Below are 20,568 nucleotides of genomic sequence, written 5' to 3'. Positions count from 1 at the left end.
GTAAAGACTACCGAAATAAAGAAAATAATTATCATTGGACTGAATGAATTTGTGTTGGATTTCAATGAGTGCACCTTCCGCTTTCTTATGAACAAACAGATCTGGGTTGAATCCATCATCGTTCTTTAGCTCACTTCGCCATCCTAGTTCAGACCCAGCCATTTGCAAATCAGTCTTGACCCTGAATCCTCATGGGAACATTCCAGCCCGAACTGCCAAGCCAGGTCTTCCCTGGACTGGAAATAAGCATCCTGGGACTGGATTCGGGGTAACACCCCTCATCCTGTTGGTAACAGGATCAAGGCTTATTTGCATAAGACTGGGTCCAAACTGGAATTGCGTGGCAAGCAAAATAACTATGGATTAAACCCAGATCTGTGACTGTGGGTGAATGTTTGACTATGTTCAACATCCCATCCATCATCTTTTTTTTTTTTAAGCCTGACATTTTCTTGATTTAGCATTTTAGTGCCTGCTGCCTGTCTCTGTTCAGTATGGGTTGGGTGACATCTGGGCTCTGTGTATTCCCTCTAGACAGCCACACACACAGGGAGCTTAGGTGTGACTTGATGGGCCATCCTGTGAGAAGGGAGGGAGGAGCTGGGCATAGCTTTGCACTTGCACCTGAATAGGTTGTGTCCTGTCCATGCACAAAAGTCTGCACACCCACCTGTAGTGAGTCTGGAGAGAGGGCAGGAAGAGAGGGCCTCTGTGTATTTCAAAGCCCTCCTTTAATGTCTCCCCCAGTCACGGGCACCACTGGGCATATGTATTGGACCTTTGACACCATGACTTCAGTACTCTTCTGGACCTGTAGATACTCTGACAAGAAGAAGGAATGCTGTGTTGCTGAAGGACTGTCACTCTTCTGGACTGCAGCTCTGAAAGAACTCCTGCCTACCTGTGCCGACCTGCTGTCAGCTTCCCTCTTACCTGAGAGAAAGAACTGGACCTAGAACTCAACTTGAACATAGGATTCAGACTAACACTAAGGGCTTGTGTAATGGCCTCCTGATCTGAACCTTCGGGACATAATAGGCTCCTCACTGCTCCTGGACCCGTATGCAATGAGCTCCTGACCCCCAAGAGACGACTCTCAGGTCCTCGGCCCTCAGAAGTGGTTTTGGGGATACTGAAAAGAAGCTTTTGGGCTCTTTGCAAATGGGCCAGTTCGCTCCAGAACAACGCCCTTTGCACAATGGATCTTGTCTCTTCGCACAGCAAGTAATGCCGCTTGCGACCGTGATGCTCCAGCCCATTCATTTGCGATGCCCTGAAGCTCTTCACGCCCCATGGACTACCGCCAGTCACACTCTCCTTGCTCTTGTTGACCTGCTTCCCCACAAACGAACTGGACTCCTGGCACAATCGTTGAGGAATTAAATTTCAGCTGGACTTTCCTGGAACTGTTTCTAAACTGCACTCTATCATGGTTGGCTTGAGCGTTTGGATTTGTCTTGGTTCAGGGCGACCAGATAACGTAAATTGGCACTTATTGCTTCTAAGCTCTATTTTATAGTTGCCTCTTTGAGCATTCATATCTAATTGTATTTTTGTCGTTTTAGTTTAAACTAATTATAAAATTAACCTCCATTATTCTAACCTGGTGTGAAGTCTTTTTGTTGTTTTCACTGTGCTACTGTTTGAAGTGTTGAACAGATATTTTACACATTGCGTCTAAAGTTAAACCTGACTGCTCTGTGCCAAGCTACCAGAGGGTGACCACAGGTTGATTTAGGGTGTGTTTGTGATTTTGTATTAGGTTGTCAGATATGACTATGAGTTGAAGTTAGGTATAAGTGGTATAATTCTTTAAATGTCAGGAAGTTTTAAAATCACACAAGACCTCCAGGAACATGGGATGCAAAGCTGTTCCCTTGCAATGTGTTACGTGTCTCTTCATGTTACGTTCTTTGTAACCCAGGTGGCCCTCAGGGAGAAAACAAAATAGTATGGCCTGATTTACCCATTACCCTTATTGCCAAAATAAAACCTTCACCGACACCTGTAAGGCCACCTCTACGCAGAATGGTAATAAGTAGATGGTAAAAGCGTTTTGAAGAGCCTGTATAGGATTCAGTTGAAAGTTGGGAACGCGATCAATAACCTCGATCGCCTAGCCACCTAACCTAGTTCTATCTCATGATTGTTAAGACTGGACATTTTCCTTGAAGACAGAGAACCAGTGGCCCCTCTCTCATTCTCCTCCTTTGCTGATGGTTTTTTAATTCTTGTTGTACTATCTATTTTTGCCCTGAAGAAGGTGTGTGGCCATCTGGCCACTTTACACCAAAACAGGCGTCAGCACCAGCGCTTCTGCCTCTTCAGCACTACATTGGAAGATAATCAATCAAGACAATATCAAGAATCATTTGTAATGAATTGCAAGTAAAGATACCATATACAGACCTGTAAATTTTTTATCAGGTCTAGGAATGTTTCAATGCGTTGGATTATATCTTTATTACACTTGAGTTTTTGAGGGAGATTGATTCTTCACACTTTTGCCTGGATTTATGGTGTCATCTGTTGAAGGGCACTGTACAACACAATTTTAATGAGGCATAGGATGATGTGTAAGGTATGAATGGTATGCATGATACTTGTGAGTTTGATGTCTTTTAGTTTATGAGGTTGAGACAGTTCTCTTTTGTTGAAGTCAGTGCTTTCTTAATTGTGTTTATGAATTGAAAATTGAAGCATAGAGATATATACAAACTTTTTGTGTTATTAATTCTTGCGTTTTACTTTAAATGGAGAGCTTATATTTGGAGGTGGGTTGCTTTTGCTTTTCTTTTGATTTTTCCTTCATGTCGGGCTCCAATATTAGTTTCTAGTTTTGGGGAACACTTTGCTTATATTGTGATTTTCCTGAAGAGTCCAGCTGACCAGTTCCAACTGGACCTGCCCTGGACCATGAAGGTGGCTTCTGTTGGGGTGAGTCCTGACTCTAAGTGCTGTTTCTGAGGTCCTGGAACCCTTGGCTGGTGTTAGAGTGTACTCATCCTACCCAAACTATGAACGCCGGGACTTAGAAACATTTCACCTATTTTCGTCTGAAAAACCAGCAGGAGACCCGGACAGCCATAGAATCGATGCTGTCATCATCAAATCATCGGTCCGATCCAACTTGCTTTTCAGCCCGCTTTTTCATCTAGCACAACCAGCTGCTCACAGTTAGTGCTTTGCACTCTTCAATGCTGCTTTTTATTTAAAACTTTAAAAATTCATATCTTTGGTTTTCCATATTGGATTTTAGTTTTTTTGTGTCATTGTTTTCAGTAAAATATTCTCTTTTTTATGAGTTATAGTGGGATTTTCAGTGTGTTGTGTTTTCTGAATTGTAACTGTTTTGGTACTTCTAAATGCTTACGCTTGCCCTCTCTATGCCATAGCTACCAGAGGTTGAGCTCAGGTTCAATTTACTGAAAACTTTATTGGGCTTAACAAGAATAGTGAGGTTATTAGTTGTGGTGGAATCCATACATGCAAGTAATAATCACTTGCTCATAACGGCATTGCAATGGTGAGTGCCATCATCAGGGTCTCTCCCATTCAATTTACCTGGTTATTAGTGCTGATTGACAAAGATTTTCTGGAAGCAGGAGAGCTAGTGATATATGTTCAGTGTATAATCTGTCAAAGAATAAGTGCTGAGGCCCAAGTTTTTTCCCAAGCTCCTGAACCAGCACTATTGACGGTCGGAGTACCCAATACCAAAGCTGTGTAGTCCTGATTTCACCTAATACCTCTTTAAACAACCATCTCATACTTCCAGCCTATTTATCTCACTCTTGCAGGTTCTTTTTAATCTCAGTATTTTCCCTTTGTCACTGTTTTTCCATCTTTCTCTTTCCCCTTCCTTCCGTCTTTTGTATTTTTCCCTCTGTTGCTCTGTACCAAAGACTATGGAGGAAAAATAAGTTCTGGTTCCCAAAAACTGAGTGCCAGTGGGCTCCACCAGCAAACACCCCATGCATTCTGTTCTGCTCTACTACTTCCTTGGTGCTTGTCATTTCGCACAGAATTTCATCCACACCTTGTCTAAGGGACATATTTACAAGAGATTATCACCACGAAAACGCCACTTTTGTTAAAATTCTGGTGGCGATACCCCCATTAAGCCTCTTAACCTGGCTTAACGCTGCCTTGTAAATAATGCCCCTATTCACGCAGCACTTATCATGAAATTGGTGGGCAATGGGTGTTGCATGGGCGTTCCGCCGCAACACCCATTGCTTTTTGACGCTGCCCCTATTTACAAGGCTGGCGTAAATATGGGGCAGCACCAAAAATAAGACTGGGGAAAACCTGTTCTTAAACTGGTGCAACGAGGAGAAATTATTAATTTCTCCTTGTTTTTGCTGCTTCTATCTGTGCTGCATCCTGCAGCACACATAGAAGTGCAAATCACCATTACTGATTATGTGCAGGAAGGGACACCTTCCTCCACTTGAATAATCATTCCCAGCAACATAGGCACCCTTGCACTATGCTGCAAGGGTGCCGGCATTGGAGCTAGGCAGCTAAATTTAGCACTAGCGCTAGGGGAAATGAAGGGGTGTGCTGTATTATTATAATACGGCACATTCCTGCATTTTCAGAATGCCTGAGCGCTGCGTTACCAAGTGTGTTGTGAATATGCCCCTAGATTTCTTATGCATTTCTCCAATTCTATGTACAAAGGTATGCTTTACAGGAAGGGCCACTTTTGGATTTCCAAATAAAGGTGCATGGTCCTCCCAGCCCCCCCAAAGCCCCCCACTCTGATTACCATGTAATTGATACTTGTAAGGTAGTTATTATCAGGAACTGAACTATACATTTGCGACATTTGCGACTGACCGTCCTAATTTATGGATAAAGTTATAAGTTCAGCTGCATATCTCCTGTTGCACAATACTTTATTGTGCTACCTCTATCAGTGTCCTCATGACTTCTTGCCAATATGCAATTCTGATTAGACATCCCTGTACCAGGTGGTAGAGCTTGACATTTTCTTTTATGCACATAGTACATTCCAGACTAATGCCCTAGTAGCACTTGTTCAATTTTTAGGGAGTGAGATACATGCTCTGAACTATACTGAACTGAATGAGTATCCACATGAACCAGAGAATCAGAGATATCTTCAAGATATAAAAACCCATTCTGAATCATATAGTTGCCTACCTAGGATCACTCCCCTTTGCACACAATTATTCCAGTGAACATTTGGTCATGTATAGGAAGATGCTGTATATAATGGACATCAATTTCCTCTCTTGTTCATCAATATACAGTAGTTGCAAACTCTTTCCCAGTCTCAACTACTTGCTCAATACTAAATACATGTCAGAACCCCTTTGAAAGGGCGACGGGGTACGCATGGGCTACTGTACTCAACTGTGATGGTTAAGGTTGTTTACTCCTGATGTCCTGAGGCACGTCCTACTGTGGATCCTGAGCAACTGGGCCAAGTACAACTTTTGTACTTAACTCTCAGTGATAGCTGTGGACAACCAGTCAAAGGCTTCCTGTGGGAGGGAAGTATAGATACAGGGTAGTGAACACATCTCAAAGTGCATTTAGTATTAGCAATACATTAATGGCCAATCAATTTTTTGCTTTTATTTGAAAGAAGTGTTATATTTCTCTACACATTCAAAGACAGCACTCTTAAGCAACAACACAATCATCCTTGAAGTCAGGGCTCTAGTGTTCATCTGCCAAATCACTGGACGGCCCTCTTCCTTGCAATATGGTTGGGGTTGGTCCCCATTTACTGTTGGCCACATTCAGGAAATGCTTACTAGTAGGCCTTATTCAATAGTCCCCTTTGACTCTTTAGGAAATAATCAAAAGTGTCTATGGTGCTGCAGCAACTTTAGCAATGAGTCCCAACAGCTGGAGAGGCCCATTTTAAGTCTTACCCACTCCATCAATACTGAAGCATTTAGCAGGTGACCTGTCTATGGGCACCTTCAAGCACTGGTTCTATTTGGAGGAGTAGGGCTGCTCACTGTACACGTAGAAGCACCTGGCAGGGGCAGGTTCTCCCTCTCTCATGCAGTGCCTCTAGCCCCATGAGCAATCGGAGAAGCTCCTAGCTCAGTCCCAGAGCCAGATTGAGCAACGGGAATGCTGACAGATATTTTCACCAAATCACTCCTGCACATGGGCAATGATCTGATTGGTGACCAGCTATCTCCCCGCACCTTGCACCAGGAGTCCTCTCTGTAAGGCTGCTTTCAGGACCTCACTCCTCCAATTCTCTCCTCTTCCTCACAGGGCACATTTGTCTTGTAAAGCAGGCTGGTGGTGGTGCACCAGGCTCCAGGGCAGGTGGTCATGGTTTTCCTGGGTGATGGCATCTCACCCAACAGGGAGTCTAGCAGGCCTTGGTCCCCAGTCCTGGTCACAGGCAGAGGTCTTGCAGAGATTCTCCTTCTCACACAGTGCTTCTGGATCCTTGGTAGGTGACCAATTTTGGGTTCTTATCCTCTCCTTCTTATAGTCCATTTCTAGACACCAAGGGGCATATTACCAACAACTAGCGATAATTATCGCTATGTTGGCTTAGCGGCAATATTTTTATCGCCGGCCTGCGGCGATTTTTTATCGCTTAGGAACCTTGCTATTATCAAGGTTTATCTCCTAAGCGATAAAAATTGGCAGTAATGCATGAATATCGCTGAAAAGTCAGCGATATTCATGCATTACCGAGCTAATGCTCTTAGCCATGTTATCCACCTACCATTGGATAACATGGCTAAGAACTGCTCAGGGGCAGGTGTTAGCTTTTGGAGATATTCGTGCTTTGCGCGAATATCTCCAAAAGTTGGTAATAGGAGATAGCGATGTTAGCGACTGTTTCCAGTGGCTAACATCTTGGCACGCCCACTTTGCATGTCATTAGTGATAAATTTCACTGACATGCAAAGCGGGGCCCAAGATGGTCGCTATCTCCTACTAGCTGTCGCTAACTGGTGTTAGCGACAGCTAGGTAATAGGGAGATAATTTTATCTCCATTTCTTGGCCAAAAAAGCAGAGATAAACCCCCTTGATAATATGCCCCCAAATGTTATTTAGGGTCTGGGTCTTTGTAGTTTTATGTTGGAGTTTTTCTTCTTTTGACATGTACAATGTTCTCTCTACTTCCTCTTGAAAGTCTGTCACAGCAGAACAGACTCCGAAGCTGATAGTCCCCCAACACAGGCCATGGGAGTAACTAGAGTTCACACTTGGATGTTAGCCACAGTGATATGTGTTTCAAATGGTTAATCGTGGGCTTCCAGGCTTACTCTTTATGATTCCCTTATCAATCCCATCTCCTTCCTGAGATGTGTCCAAGTACCTTCCTTGTGATCTACAACTGAATTGAGGAGCACCTTTTAAAAGTGTACGAGGGCAGTCTCTCTCTTCCTTCCTCCAGTGTGTCCTACCCATCTCACAGTAATGTAGCAATACACAAATTTGTCAGGGGGAATTTCTCTATTCCTCATGTTTTCACCAAGCAGGCCTGCACTTCTCAAAATTGAACCCTGCACTCAGTGTACATACACAACACACATAGTGTCCAGTACTGTCGCCTGCATGTATTGCGCCACCCAGGCTCACTTATATCCAGCACACACAATACCTCTGTGTGCACTACTTAGTACTGTATTCTTTCTCTATTGTGCCATGGTGTGCTACTTGTAAACACACACTGCCAGAACATACACTCATCATGCATGTGCTGCACAACACTTCACTCTTCATGTGCATTGCACAGCACTACATCTCTCAGGTAATGTATTCCTTGCAGGCATACATACACTCATTCACTCAGCACATGCACCAACCATGATTTTACTGTACAACACTGCTCTAGTCCTGTACTGTACCCTTCCAGGACACAGGTACATCTAGCACAGAGTTACCACTCCTGCTCTGTGCAGCACCCTATATACACCTGATGTAGGCCAAGGGTGAGTGAGCCTGTAGGCATCAGTCCAGTGACATAGGGTAAATAAGGACTTGTTCACTCCTACTGATCACTACACAGTATGTTACCATCACGGTGCTCATGCTGCTTAACTCTTGGTTTAGACGGTAGCCTTTCATCACTTTGAGGGTAACACTTTGGGTGCCTTCCTGGTCCAAAAAGACTGCAATCCGTGAGACAGGACTATGTCATGGCGGACACTCATGATCCGTATTTGCCTATGACAACAAAAATCAGCATTAGGGTTCCAGAAAACAGTACAGATGTGCACTAAGGGCATTGGTACATGTCTTTTATCACGCACAGGACTTTTCCATCCAAACAATACTCTTCCATGTGTGTGCAGAAGGTACACAAATCTGCATCCTTCTAGACAACAATTCTGAGGGCTTTAACCACATCTCTACTTGTCCAATATTGAGTGAGGAAAAGCTTCCATTGCTAAAACTGTGGCAAAACGGAAATGTTCATCCTTGGAGGACACAGCACTTACTTTTTACCTTTTCACTTGGCCTTCCAGACTAGGACCTCACACAGGCAACAAAAACCTGAAGATCACTGTTGCAGCAAACCTCTAATTCGTCCTTTAAATTGGATCACCGACATAATATCGAGGGACATAATATCGACTAGCAAAAATGTCGGCGATAAAATATCGACAGACAGAATATCGAGTTTGTATCTACAAACAGGTAAGTACAAAAATATCGAGTAAAAAATATCGTTTACATAAATATAGTTTATAAAAATATCGACTTTATTCAAAACAATGTTAAATTAAATTAATATTAAAAATTAATAACTAAAATATACTTAAAAATACTTACATTACCTTATAATAATTAAATAATTAATAAAAGTTATAAAAAAAACTTACAATCATATTTGTTAAAACATATATATATATAGTAACATAATATAATTAAATAATATCTAATATTATTACTGTACGATAGCGGAAGTGTAACAATTACTATTCCCACATCAAAAAATGCAACAGTAGGGTAAGCGTTGGATAGCGTAAGCGTACACATTACTATTCCCACTTCAGTGAGTGCAACAGTAGGGAAAGCGTTGGATAGCGTAGGGGTAAAAATTACTATTCCCACTCCAATGAGTGCAACAGTAGGGAAAGCGTTGGATGGCGTAGGGGTAAACATTACTATTCCCACTCCAGTGAGTGCAACAGTAGGGAAAGCGTTGGATAGCGTAGGGGTAAAAATTACTATTCCCACTCCAGTGGGTGCAACAGTAGGGAAAGCGTTGGATAGCATAGGGGTAAAAATTACTATTCCAACTCCAAAGAGTGCAACAGTAGGGAAAGCGTTGGATAGCGTAGGGGTAAAAATTACTATTCCCACTCCAAAGAGTGCAACAGTAGGGAAAGTGTTGCATAGCGTAGGGGTAAACATTACTATTCCCACTCCAGTGAGTGCAACAGTAGGGAAAGCGTTGGATAGCGTAGGGGTAAACATTACTATTCCCACTCCAGTGAGTGCAACAGTAGGGAAAGCGTTGGATAGCGTAGGGGTAAAAATTACTATTCCCACTCCAGTGGGTGCAACAGTAGGGAAAGCGTTGGATAGCATAGGGGTACAAATTACAATTCCAACTCCAAAGAGTGCAACAGTAGGGAAAGCGTTGGATGGCGTAGGGGTAAAAAATTACTATTCCCACTCCAAAGAGTGCAACAGTAGGGAAAGTGTTGGATAGCGTAGGGGTAAAAATTACTATTCCCACTCCAGTGAGTGCAACAGTAGGGAAAGCGTTGGATAGCGTAGGGGTAAAAATTACTATTCCCACTCCAGTGAGTGCAACAGTAGGGAAAGTGTTGGATAGCGTAGGGGTAAAAATTACTATTCCCACTCCAGTGGGTGCAACAGTAGGGAAAGCGTGGGATAGCGTAGGGGTAAAAATTACTATTCCAACTCCAAAGAGTGCAACAGTAGGGAGAGCGTTGGATCGCGTAAGGGTAAAAATGACTATTCCCACTCCAAAGAGTGCAACAGTAGGGAAAGCATTGGATAGTGTAGGGGTAAAGATTACTATTCCCACTCCAGTGGGTGCAACAGTAGGGAAAGCGTTGGATAGCGTGGGGGTAAAAATTACTATTCCCACTCCAGTGAGTGCAACAGTAGGGAAAGCGTTGGATAGCGTAGAGGTAAAAATTACTATTCCCACTCCAGTGGGTGCAACAGTAGGAAAAGCGTTGGATAGCGTAGGGGTAAAAATTACTATTCCCACTCCAGTGGATGCAACAGTAGGGAAAGCGTTGGATAGCGTAGGGGTAAAAATTACTATTCCAACTCCAAAGAGTGCAACAGTAGGGAAAGTGTTGGATAGCGTAGGGGTAAAAATTACTATTCCAACTCCAAAGAGTGCAACAGTAGGGACAACGTTGGATAGCGTAGGGGTTAAAATTACTATTCCCACTCCAAAGAGTGCAACAGTAGGGAAAGCATTGGATAGCGTAGGGGTTAAAATTACTATTCCCACTCCAAAGAGTCCAACAGTAGGGAGAGCATTGGATAGCGTAGGGGTTAAAATTACTATTCCCACTCCAGAGAGTGCAACAGTAGGGAAAGTAAATACTTCATATATTATTTAAAAATATATAAATTAATATCTATAAAAAATTAATTAAAAGTAATTACCAATTTAATATCATATAATAATTAATCAATTAAAATTACATATTAAAATTAATTATTACAATTAGTTACCTATTAATACAAATTAATTACAAATTAACAATTAATTATTTAACAATTTAAAATTAATTAACAATGAATTCAAATTAAATACAATTCCATAAATTGAATTATTTAATTAATGATAAATAAATTACTTCCCACCCTATTCCCCTATAAACCCACAACCCGCTACAGAAAATGAATTAGTAAAATTAACATAATTAGCAATTAATCAATTAAATATAATTAATTGGCAATTAAAATTGAACTAATTACCCATGAAAAATTAATTAACAATGAATTCTAAATAAATACCAATAAATAACTTTACATATTTAATTAATTATAAATAAATTTCTTCCCACCCAATTCCCCTATAAACCCACAACCCGCTACAGAAAATAAATTAGTAAAATTAACATAATTAGCAATTAATCAATTAATTAAAATTAATTGCCAATTAAAATGTAATTAATTACCAAATATAAATTAACAATTAATTAAAAATGATTACCAATAAATAAATTTACATATTTAATTCATTATAAATAAATTACTTCCCACCCTATTCCCCTATAAACCCACAACCCGCTACGGAATTAAATTACGCAAAAATTAATAAAACAAAATTCATTAATTAAAATAAATTAAACATCCTAAATACACACTTTTCACACATACAATAACATAAAAAACACTATAAAAAATTCGATATTATTAAAAATTCCATAATTTTAATAACCTATATTATATACTTCGATATTTTAACTTTCTATATTTTTAACATTCGATATTACATTACTTACCTTCAAAACGTTATTTTTGATGTCTATATTCTGTCCATTCGATATTTTGTCCAGCCTATATTTTGTACTCGATATTATGCCCATTCGATATTTTGTAGTTGATATTATGTCTGTTTACCCTTTAAATTATCAGCATGGTCAAAACAATCAGATTGCAACTTTGTTTAAAACTCCTTTAAAATATTGCCTACTTTGGCGATGGATTCACTACAGTAATATGATTTACAAAAACTTGCCAAAGAATTTGAGTAACAGGCTCAAGAGACTAAAAAATTAAGATGTGCAGAAACCTAGATACATTCGACCATCCTAAAATCAGCTGCAAAACAGCTTCATTGGTTCTATATGGCTGCCTGGAGCATAATCATTTTACATTATTCTCAAGGCCTACTGGAAAAAAGTTCCAGCATACCTGCAGAGCTGGCCACTCATTTTATCAACACAGGAGCCTTCTATCAGCAGCATCCCTGCTCTGTCAACCAGGAGAAGCACTGAGGGTGATCACTGGTAGCACTGCATCCATCATTTTAGGATTAAACCAGTTCTCATAATTATCTGATAAGTACACACCATTAGCTTTCTAGATGAGCCATTTGTAAGATTTAGCAGCAGAAAGTTGTTAAAAGTTTGGCAATTAGACGCGGTATGTGTCCTAATCTTTAATCAAATTTTGCCTGTACAAATGCTTGAAAAATCCCCATGGTTTCTTCGCTCATCATAAAGATCTAGATTTGCTTTCATTCATAGAGCCTGTTCTGTTGCTTCAAGATTAGTGTACCTTGTATGTACCCTTTTGTTTTTATCCTGTGAATATCACTCTGTCTCTCCTGTAGGATATGCTTCAGGGGCTAGCATGTCTCTGATAGTGTCCTATTTTGCTGTCAGGGGTTTTAATGACAGGGACACATCTGTCAGCTGATGGTCTTGTGATTTTTGATGTTACCATAACCCATATTACATGAACTTACAGATGTGTATTTGTACCCAAGCCCACAGGCATGGAAAGAAAGGCAGGACTGTTGAAAAAGTAGACAAGTAATTAAAACTTGAAAATATATAACACATTATGAGTGAATGGCTGTGACTACCTCAGTTATTAGTCTTTTTGCATCCTCAACTCTACAGCGAGGTTCACTCATACTTTGGCTGTTGTGAATACACAACCATTTAATCATTTAGTGGATACATTGATTTAAAAATGTTGAATTCCTATAGTACTTTACATATTGTTTTAATTTTGTTAATCGTAGATTGTTGCAACTGCGATCTGTCGCTCAGATCAACATGTTATTGGAGGTATTCTTAACAAGGTAACATTTCCGGTAATTCTGGGCCATGAAGGAGCTGGGATTGTTGAAAGTGTTGGGGCGGGAGTGACTGAGATTAAACCAGGTGAGTGAAACATACCCAAAGTACACTTAATTTCATGATCGTTTGTTTAATTGTTTTCAAGAATTACCCGTAATGTTCGGTTCATATTGTACTGGAGAGATGCCCTTACAGTTATGCCACATCTGAAAGAGCCAGGTTGTATTTCCAGTTATGAAAGAGACAGTGCATAATTTTAACATTACATGCAAGGGCCCTTCATGGAAAGCCATTGCAGCCTCGACCACCCATACCCCTATCAGCTCAGCCAATGGAAGTACCAAAATAACACCCAACCATCGCACTCTTAAAAGTGTGACAATTCAGATGAAAGGTTTAATAATGGCATGAGAGGCTGGTATTATCCATTTTCAGTGTATATTGACTCAATAAAAACTGTTGTTGTGCTCATCTCAAAATTAAAAAGACAGTACCCCTATGTGGTGGCCTGTCATTATAGCTGGTGCTGGCAGTTAAGTGCTGGTGCCGAGCTCTGGAAACCACCAGCACAAATTAAGCACTGCAAAGAGAACACTTTTAGTGTCATGTAGAGGCCACATTCAAGGTCAAGTATTTCTTGATCTTGAGTCTATAAACATTGAGTGGGTAGAAACACTAATGTCTTTTTCAGGTTGGAGAGCTTAGTCAGTGTTCCTATCTGACAATACATAAAACAGCCATCTGCTTCTTCAGTCATGTTGAGACCAAAATCGATATTCCTTATTTCATCAGTTATATTGGCAAACAGTCTGCAACAGTGGAACTGTGGAGATTTAGAGAAGAAGCAGGGGAGTACAATATCAAAGACATAGGTAGATGCACGGATGGATTTGCCAACTTCTGACTTGGTGTTTATTTTTCACAGTCCATTATGCATATTTTATCAAATGTATCCTTTGGACTATAATCATAAAGAAACTCCTCCTGTCTTTAAGCAATTTATCCACTGACTGTAAAAAAAAGTAAATAGTGCCTAGAATTGTTCTGGCGATATAATCTTCCAGTGCTTAATTGGTAAAATAAGGACAACAAAACTGGGTCCTGACTCTTAACCAGCAAGGCTAAGCCAAATACAACTAAACTAACAAAACAACTGCCAGTACTGGACTCACTTAATGTCTGATGGCCAGAGATCTGTTATGAACAAAACATATCAGTCTGATGTAACATTTGTTACTAGTTTATTTAAATCATTTTTTCTGATTATTTTTTCATTTTTTCAAAGACCTTTCTTACAAAATATATACAAAATATGTACAAATATATACAAATTTGACAAAACAGATCATAAACCACTAAGCAACACATCCACACTGAATCTTTCTCACTACAGATAAACCATTCACATTCACTAAAACAAAACAACAGATACCTCTGAGGTATAGGCCCGTGTCAATATGAGCATTTCATTGAGCCAAAAAGATGTAATACAGTCTACATTGTTATTTATAATTTTGAAAACATCAAATTCAGTCAGGACAGTTCGTATTTTGTCTTAACTAAGTTTTTCTTTTTTTATGGCTGACACTGAACCTACATGCTGAAAGTTTCCTATTCCAGTCTCGCCTCTATTTAAAGACATGACTATTTAGACTGGAATATGATAAATCTAAGTTGGAACATTGGGTTATTTTTGCACTCACATCTGGAACAGCGCCTGGAAGCGTTATGGTGAAAGTGTGCTTTGCACATGACACATACTTGGAATTGTTCTTGAAGAGAGTTGTACATTACATTTTTCTCATGAATACTAAATGCTGAAGTTATGAAATTCTGACTCAATTTTAGTTTTGAACTAATTGATCACCCTGCCTAGCCGACTCAGCGTATATATGCCAGCAAAAAGCATGTTGCTAAGTCTGGGAGTAATTAGAGATTTGCTTGAGTATTTTCAGTTATTCTGCATTACTTTTTAGTGTGGAATTACCAATAATTATGCCCACTCACGCAATAAGATTTTTTTTGGGGGGGGGTTTAGCAGAGGAATTTAGTGAGTGCGAACAGCTGCTCTTGGTGCAGTTTGTGTATTGCAAAAAGCACCAATCTGCTTTGCGCAAAATACATCCTCTCATCCATTTTGCCATAAGAAGCTACTGCTAAATGCCGTAAATAATTTGGGGAAACATCCTACTGCAAGAGCACATTTAGCAAGCAAGCATTTAACAATATTTCTTAGCACAAAATGCATTCTCACATCCATTTTGGATGCAAGGAGGAATTTTTGAGCTAAGAAAATACTGCTAAATCCACATTTACTCCTCTTGTGTAATTCTGTGCAGTCTTGCAGAATTCTCTAGGTCATTCCACATGATTGCGCTACATGCAAATATTTGAGTTACGCCAACGACTAAATGTTGCGCAGATGAGAGCTGTGACCTGCACAGTGGGCAGGATTCTCACAAAAAGTGTAAAAGTACACTTACACTTTTTTTTTGTAACTGACAAAATAGTCCCTGTAGTCTGCTTGGGAATCTGCTCCAGGCACTGATTTCTAGGCATGCTATTTTCAATGTCATGGATATTTTTGCGCCTTGCTATTTCACCTATGCATCATTGAACATAAGTGACCAATTAGGCACTGTTGAAATACAACCCTATGTACCAATTTACACATTTATCTTTTTCCCTTTTCCCTAACCCACAGTAGTTTTGGTGGAAATGTGTTTCCCTGCCAAAAGTTTAAGGAAATTTACTGAAGCCCTTTACTAGAATATCTATCTGACCATTTGCAGGATGTGAAAGGGTTTGAATAGTTTTAATGAATGCTTACATATATATCCATTTGTTAGCTTTCACAAACTCACACTGCATCTTTTCCCTGGTTTTGCTCCTTTCTTGGTTGAGAAATATGGAGTAGTTTAACCAGTTATGCGTGTCATGATTCATATTGTGTACACCTGACTGGCCTGAATGTAGCCATTTTCAGCTCTAAAACATGGGGTTATAGTCATAAACAGTGTTGCCAACTGGGCCAGCGTCTCTTATCGTTGGCTCTACTTTGTGCATTTGAGATGTGCAGTAGAGTGTAGAGAACTTTCCATAGACACTGTCTGTGATCAGAGTCCTTGTTTCTGGTGAGTAATTTATATTTTGACTTTTTCAGCTTCAATGGTGTAGCAGAGTAAGATTTGGCAAACACTCCAATGATCACCAAAAACTACGAAGAGCACTTATGATGAGGTGGTTGGGTCATGGCTTTCTTTCTTTTTATCAGTTTAGGTTGCAATCTTCTAGACAGTGGCTGATCCTCCGCTAATGCAGAGGAACGTCTCCACTGCTAATGCAGAGGAGCATCTACTCACTGCTTTAGGAGCAGTGCAGCGGAAACAAAAAATATATATTAACCTCGTTAATATCATTCTATTTTTCACTACGAGCTGGGTTAAGGTGGGACGTTGCTGGGGAAAAGGGGAGGACTGGTTTGCACACTCCAAGTGCTCATGACTGCTTGGCCAGCCCTTTTGGGCCGGCCAAACAGTCATGCGCACTTTGCAAGTTTCCCACCAGGTTGTTATGCACAACCTGGTAAGGAACATGCCCAGCCTCTCATTCCCTGTCTGAGAGCCGAACCACGGTGCTTCAGACCAATCACAATGCTGCATTGCAGCGTTATGATTGCCTTAGGGGAGAGAGCCTGTGTGCATCCTGCTTCCTTACGCTACCGAAGCAGAGGAGAAGGTGGTGTATGAAGAGACTGAAGGAGAGAGAGGGCAGCTGGCAAAAGATGTTTTTTTTATTTACATTTTTGTCTCCCTGCCCCCCGTCATGCCACCACATGACCTGCCAGGTGCCACTGCTTCTAGAACACTTGGGGTTGGAGATTTGGGGGCTCATTACAAGGAGCCCAGCCAGAGATGCAATAAATATCTTCTCTGTTGAAATCAAATATCCAGGAGAACGCAATTTAGAAGGTGTGATCATGCTTATACAAATTGTACCCTTTAAAATGTGCACCAAAACACAAACGGAACAATGTCATTAATTCACCTGGGAAAAACGTGGGGATGCAGTAATTATAGTGAAGCGTGTTTGTGCGGAGATCAGAAAAACAGCTCACTCTTAATGAAGGTCTTGGTATTTTGGGTGATAAGATAGAAAAAACAACATTGTCAAATAAGGTATTTATGCCTGCCTCCTGCAACTTACTCATTGTTTTTTGATTATACTGCCATCCATACTTTGTGCCTTCAAAGCACACTCTCCTTTATAAATAGGCCGATTTTCATAGTTTTGGTGCTTGGTTTTGAATTCCTTAGTAAAAACAGAAGACAAGAGGCATTTGGCAAAACAGGAACAGTTTTGTTTAATTAAACAATTCAGCCAGGAGAATAGTGACAGGAATGAGGTCTGAGGAATGTCTCATTTTACATTGGGTTCGGGTTAGTCTATTATAAATTTACAACAAGCCATAAATGTGTCCGGAACACTATATATGTTGAGAAATGTTGATTGCTGCCATGGAGTCATAAATTAATGGTCAAACGGTTGCTACAGGTGGGTCTCGACCTTGCGTGGACACAGTGGACACAGTGTGGCCAGTTGGGAATGTGTTTAGATGTCCGGCAAGGGGAATGCATTTTCAATATGTGCGCTATGTTCTGATTAACTATGTGTTCCAAACTCATGTGACATCTGGATTTATGGTGTTTTTCAAATGCTGCACACCCCCTCGGGACATGTGTACTTTATTGGGGGAAGATCTCCTGATCATTGTGATGTCACTGCCCCTATCTGTGGGACTGAACAAGAGTTTCCTGCCCATGTGTTTGCATGCAAGTAATGTACCCTCCCATCTGTGGCCGATCAATCAATAATCCTGCACCAGGTTGGAGGGTCTGCTTTATTACATACTTGCATGTTGAGGTAGATGTGAAGTTTAGGTTGGGTGGTTCTATTAATTAGGACAACAGTTCATTTTTGTAGAAAAAACGAATCAATATCCATTTAAACATTTCCCCTCTAGTTGATTCTTCAACTACACTACCTAACTCTTGCATTTGTACCATTGCTTTATTAGGCTCTTACTTATGGTCACTTTTGACTATGACAACTTTTCTAGTTATTTGCATTCTACCTAATTTGAGGACTGCTTTTTAATGGCAGGTGATCCCCAATTATAAACTCCAGCAAAACAACAAGAACACAATAACAACTTGCAACAGTGATTTGTACAGACCGGAGATCCATCGTGGGTTCCAGCAGGTCCAATTTGAAAACCACTCCACTTCAGAGGCACCCCGTTCTTCATGCATGCTTCTCCGTAGATTATGTAGTACTTGGATGTCAAAGTTCATTGTCCATGTCATACCCTGAGATGAAAGTACAGCAGGCAGCAGCGATATTGGCTCAGACCCCTGCCTATATGGCGGTCATCAAGTCTGGCACATACAGTTTGCTGCATTACCATGAGGTGGATAGCTCGCATTTCTTCCTTGATTGAAGTGAGGGTGAGCTCAGTGCTGTTCATCATCGTGAGCATTTCCCACCTAGTTATCTGCAACCAGTGAGCATTAGCTTTTGTCTGTAGGGTAAAGAAAGGTATCAATCCCTATCCTCCAGCTGTGCCTTTGTTAGCAATCTAAACTCTTCTGGGATGTCCTTGAACTGGGCCCAGCCAATATAGTCCACACTCTCTTTTCATAAGCTTCATAAGCTTGGTGCAGCAAGCTTATGTTTTTGTTTAACAGGTGCTGGTGTGTGCATGGTCACCAAGGGGCACAGTCCCCTCCAACCAGGAACATGTTTGCCATATTGCCAGTAGAAATCCAAAAGCATGGAGTTGCCCCATTGCATATCCAGTATTTGTGCAATATCACGGTGCAGTTGGCATTTGTGCCCATTGGAGGCATTCCTTTTATTCAGAAACATAAGGAATAAAGGGTAGGTTTCTATACAATCAGGGTTTGACCTTTCCCTTTTAGCCAAGTGATTCCACCTACCTCGGTGTCCCAGATTACCTGCCATGGGTTAGCCATGCGGCTCATTCCCCTTTTTATGCCCGAGCTGAATGGCCCTACACAGAATCTCCATGTTGAGAGACCATTTGTTGTTAAAGAAGAACGCCTCAGGTATGCTAAGGGCCACCCTCGGTCCATAGATGGATGCAGGAGCCGACGTGTTTGTGCATTGAGTTGGCTACCTTCAAGATTCTCTTCTCTGGGAAGCCCTGGGGCCAAACAGTATCCTCCGCGATAGTACCCTTTATATGCATCCTGTCCAGCTCGGTTTGGATATCATTGGGTTCAGAGACAAGGTATCATTTTGTTGGGTTGTTGTCGTATTGGGTCACATTTACAACAATCCTGTGAGATTCTATCTTGTTGGGATGGATCTTTGCCCTTATCCTACATAAGTAAAGGTGAATAAGGCACTTTGCTTTTTCATAGGTTACCTCTTGGACAGGTAAAGTCTATCTGCACCTACAGCACGTGGGATTAGTGAACAGACATAACATGACTTGGTTGATACTTGGAAGCTGACAGAGGTCATGTGTTGCTAGCAGGTGTTATGTAAGAGAGCACTATGTAGTGTGGGCTGGATGCTAGTTTTTGGTTTAGTGTAATTATAGGTGGCATACAAGAGGTCCCTACGCATGCGTGGTATCTTCCCATTAGTGACTTTCTTTTGACTCAGCTATTCCTTAATGGTAATTAAATGTGGGATTACCTACAGTAGACATAGGGTACTGATGCACAGAATATATACATAACTTGTGTCATTATATGGCCGTTCTAGGTGGGATTCCTTTAGGAGCCATCTGTGCTCTTCCAGTGGCTGTGTTTCTTCTGCCCTATTGGAAAATGTTTGCAAAGTTTAGTTGATGGATGTCATCGCCATTAAAGGACTCGACTACAGAAAGAAATGGTGCTCCCACCCGGGTGTGAGGAAAGCTGTGGGGTTTTCCTCCTTCCATTGGTTTAAGTGTGAAGATTGTCCTTTTTCTCTTTGTTGCTTAGTGAAAATTGACAACACGTTGCAATGGTGGGATTTGTTGTCTTCTCTGTTACCTGATTTTGAAAGAACTTTGTTGGTTGTTGGGGTGGAGCTTACCTGAGCCAAAGATGGCCGCCCGAATCGAGAGCTCAGTTAAGCCATAAATGAATACAGAAGGAATCCTACATTAGAACGATTACTGGCAGTGTTACCATGGTCTATTGTGCACCGGAAACTGAGCCAATCACGTGGGTGGTTTATGGGAGCCCGTAAACCGCTGTATGCACTGGGACGCTGAGAGCTGCATCACAGGCTGGGACTGATCATGTTGCGCGGAGCTCCGACCGAGGGCTAAGTCCTGGACCGGCTGGGAAGTGCGTTGAAGGCTATGTGACACTGGCGCCGCAGATAGGGCTGAGGGAGCCAAGGCACTTGGCCTATGGAGAGTATCTGGAGCATCTGCAGCTGCTATCTCATTGGGTGCTGGATCGCTCTGAAGCACTGCCAGAGGTCCCACACTGATACAGCCCTTCTGCATCGGGGGAAGCTGGCAACGATCGCAGAGTGAAGCAACAGCAGCCTGCATCACCTCAGCCCTAGGGGCCAGGTACGGCAGCCTACGCTGGCTGGGGGGTGCACCAGCTACCATGCCTGTAGGCCCCTGAGACCTACTCGGACTACGGTGCTGGCTAGCCTCTGAGCCACAGGTGGGCTTCCAGCTGAGTGACACTGGTGCTGCGGAGACGGCTGTGGGGGCCAGTACACTTGGGTAACGGAGAACATCTGGAGCTTCTGCAC

At 41.4% G+C, this 20,568-nt stretch overlaps 1 protein-coding gene across 1 annotated transcript in view; it reads left to right on the top strand.

The window, feature by feature from the left end:
• LOC144820226 (alcohol dehydrogenase 1-like) overlaps positions 1-20,568 on the top strand; it is a 274,811-nt gene that overhangs the window by 59,286 nt on the left and 194,957 nt on the right. The window contains exon 4 of the mRNA XM_078677828.1: positions 12,720-12,861. Coding sequence (XP_078533954.1) covers positions 12,720-12,861 — 142 coding nt within the window. The remainder of the gene's footprint in view (positions 1-12,719; positions 12,862-20,568) is intronic.

Source organism: Lissotriton helveticus, chromosome 2_1, assembly GCF_964261635.1.
Source record: "Lissotriton helveticus chromosome 2_1, aLisHel1.1, whole genome shotgun sequence".
Classification (NCBI taxonomy): domain Eukaryota; kingdom Metazoa; phylum Chordata; class Amphibia; order Caudata; family Salamandridae; genus Lissotriton; species Lissotriton helveticus.
Note: the sequence above shows the minus strand (reverse complement) of the source record. Positions and strands in the feature narration are given on the sequence as shown.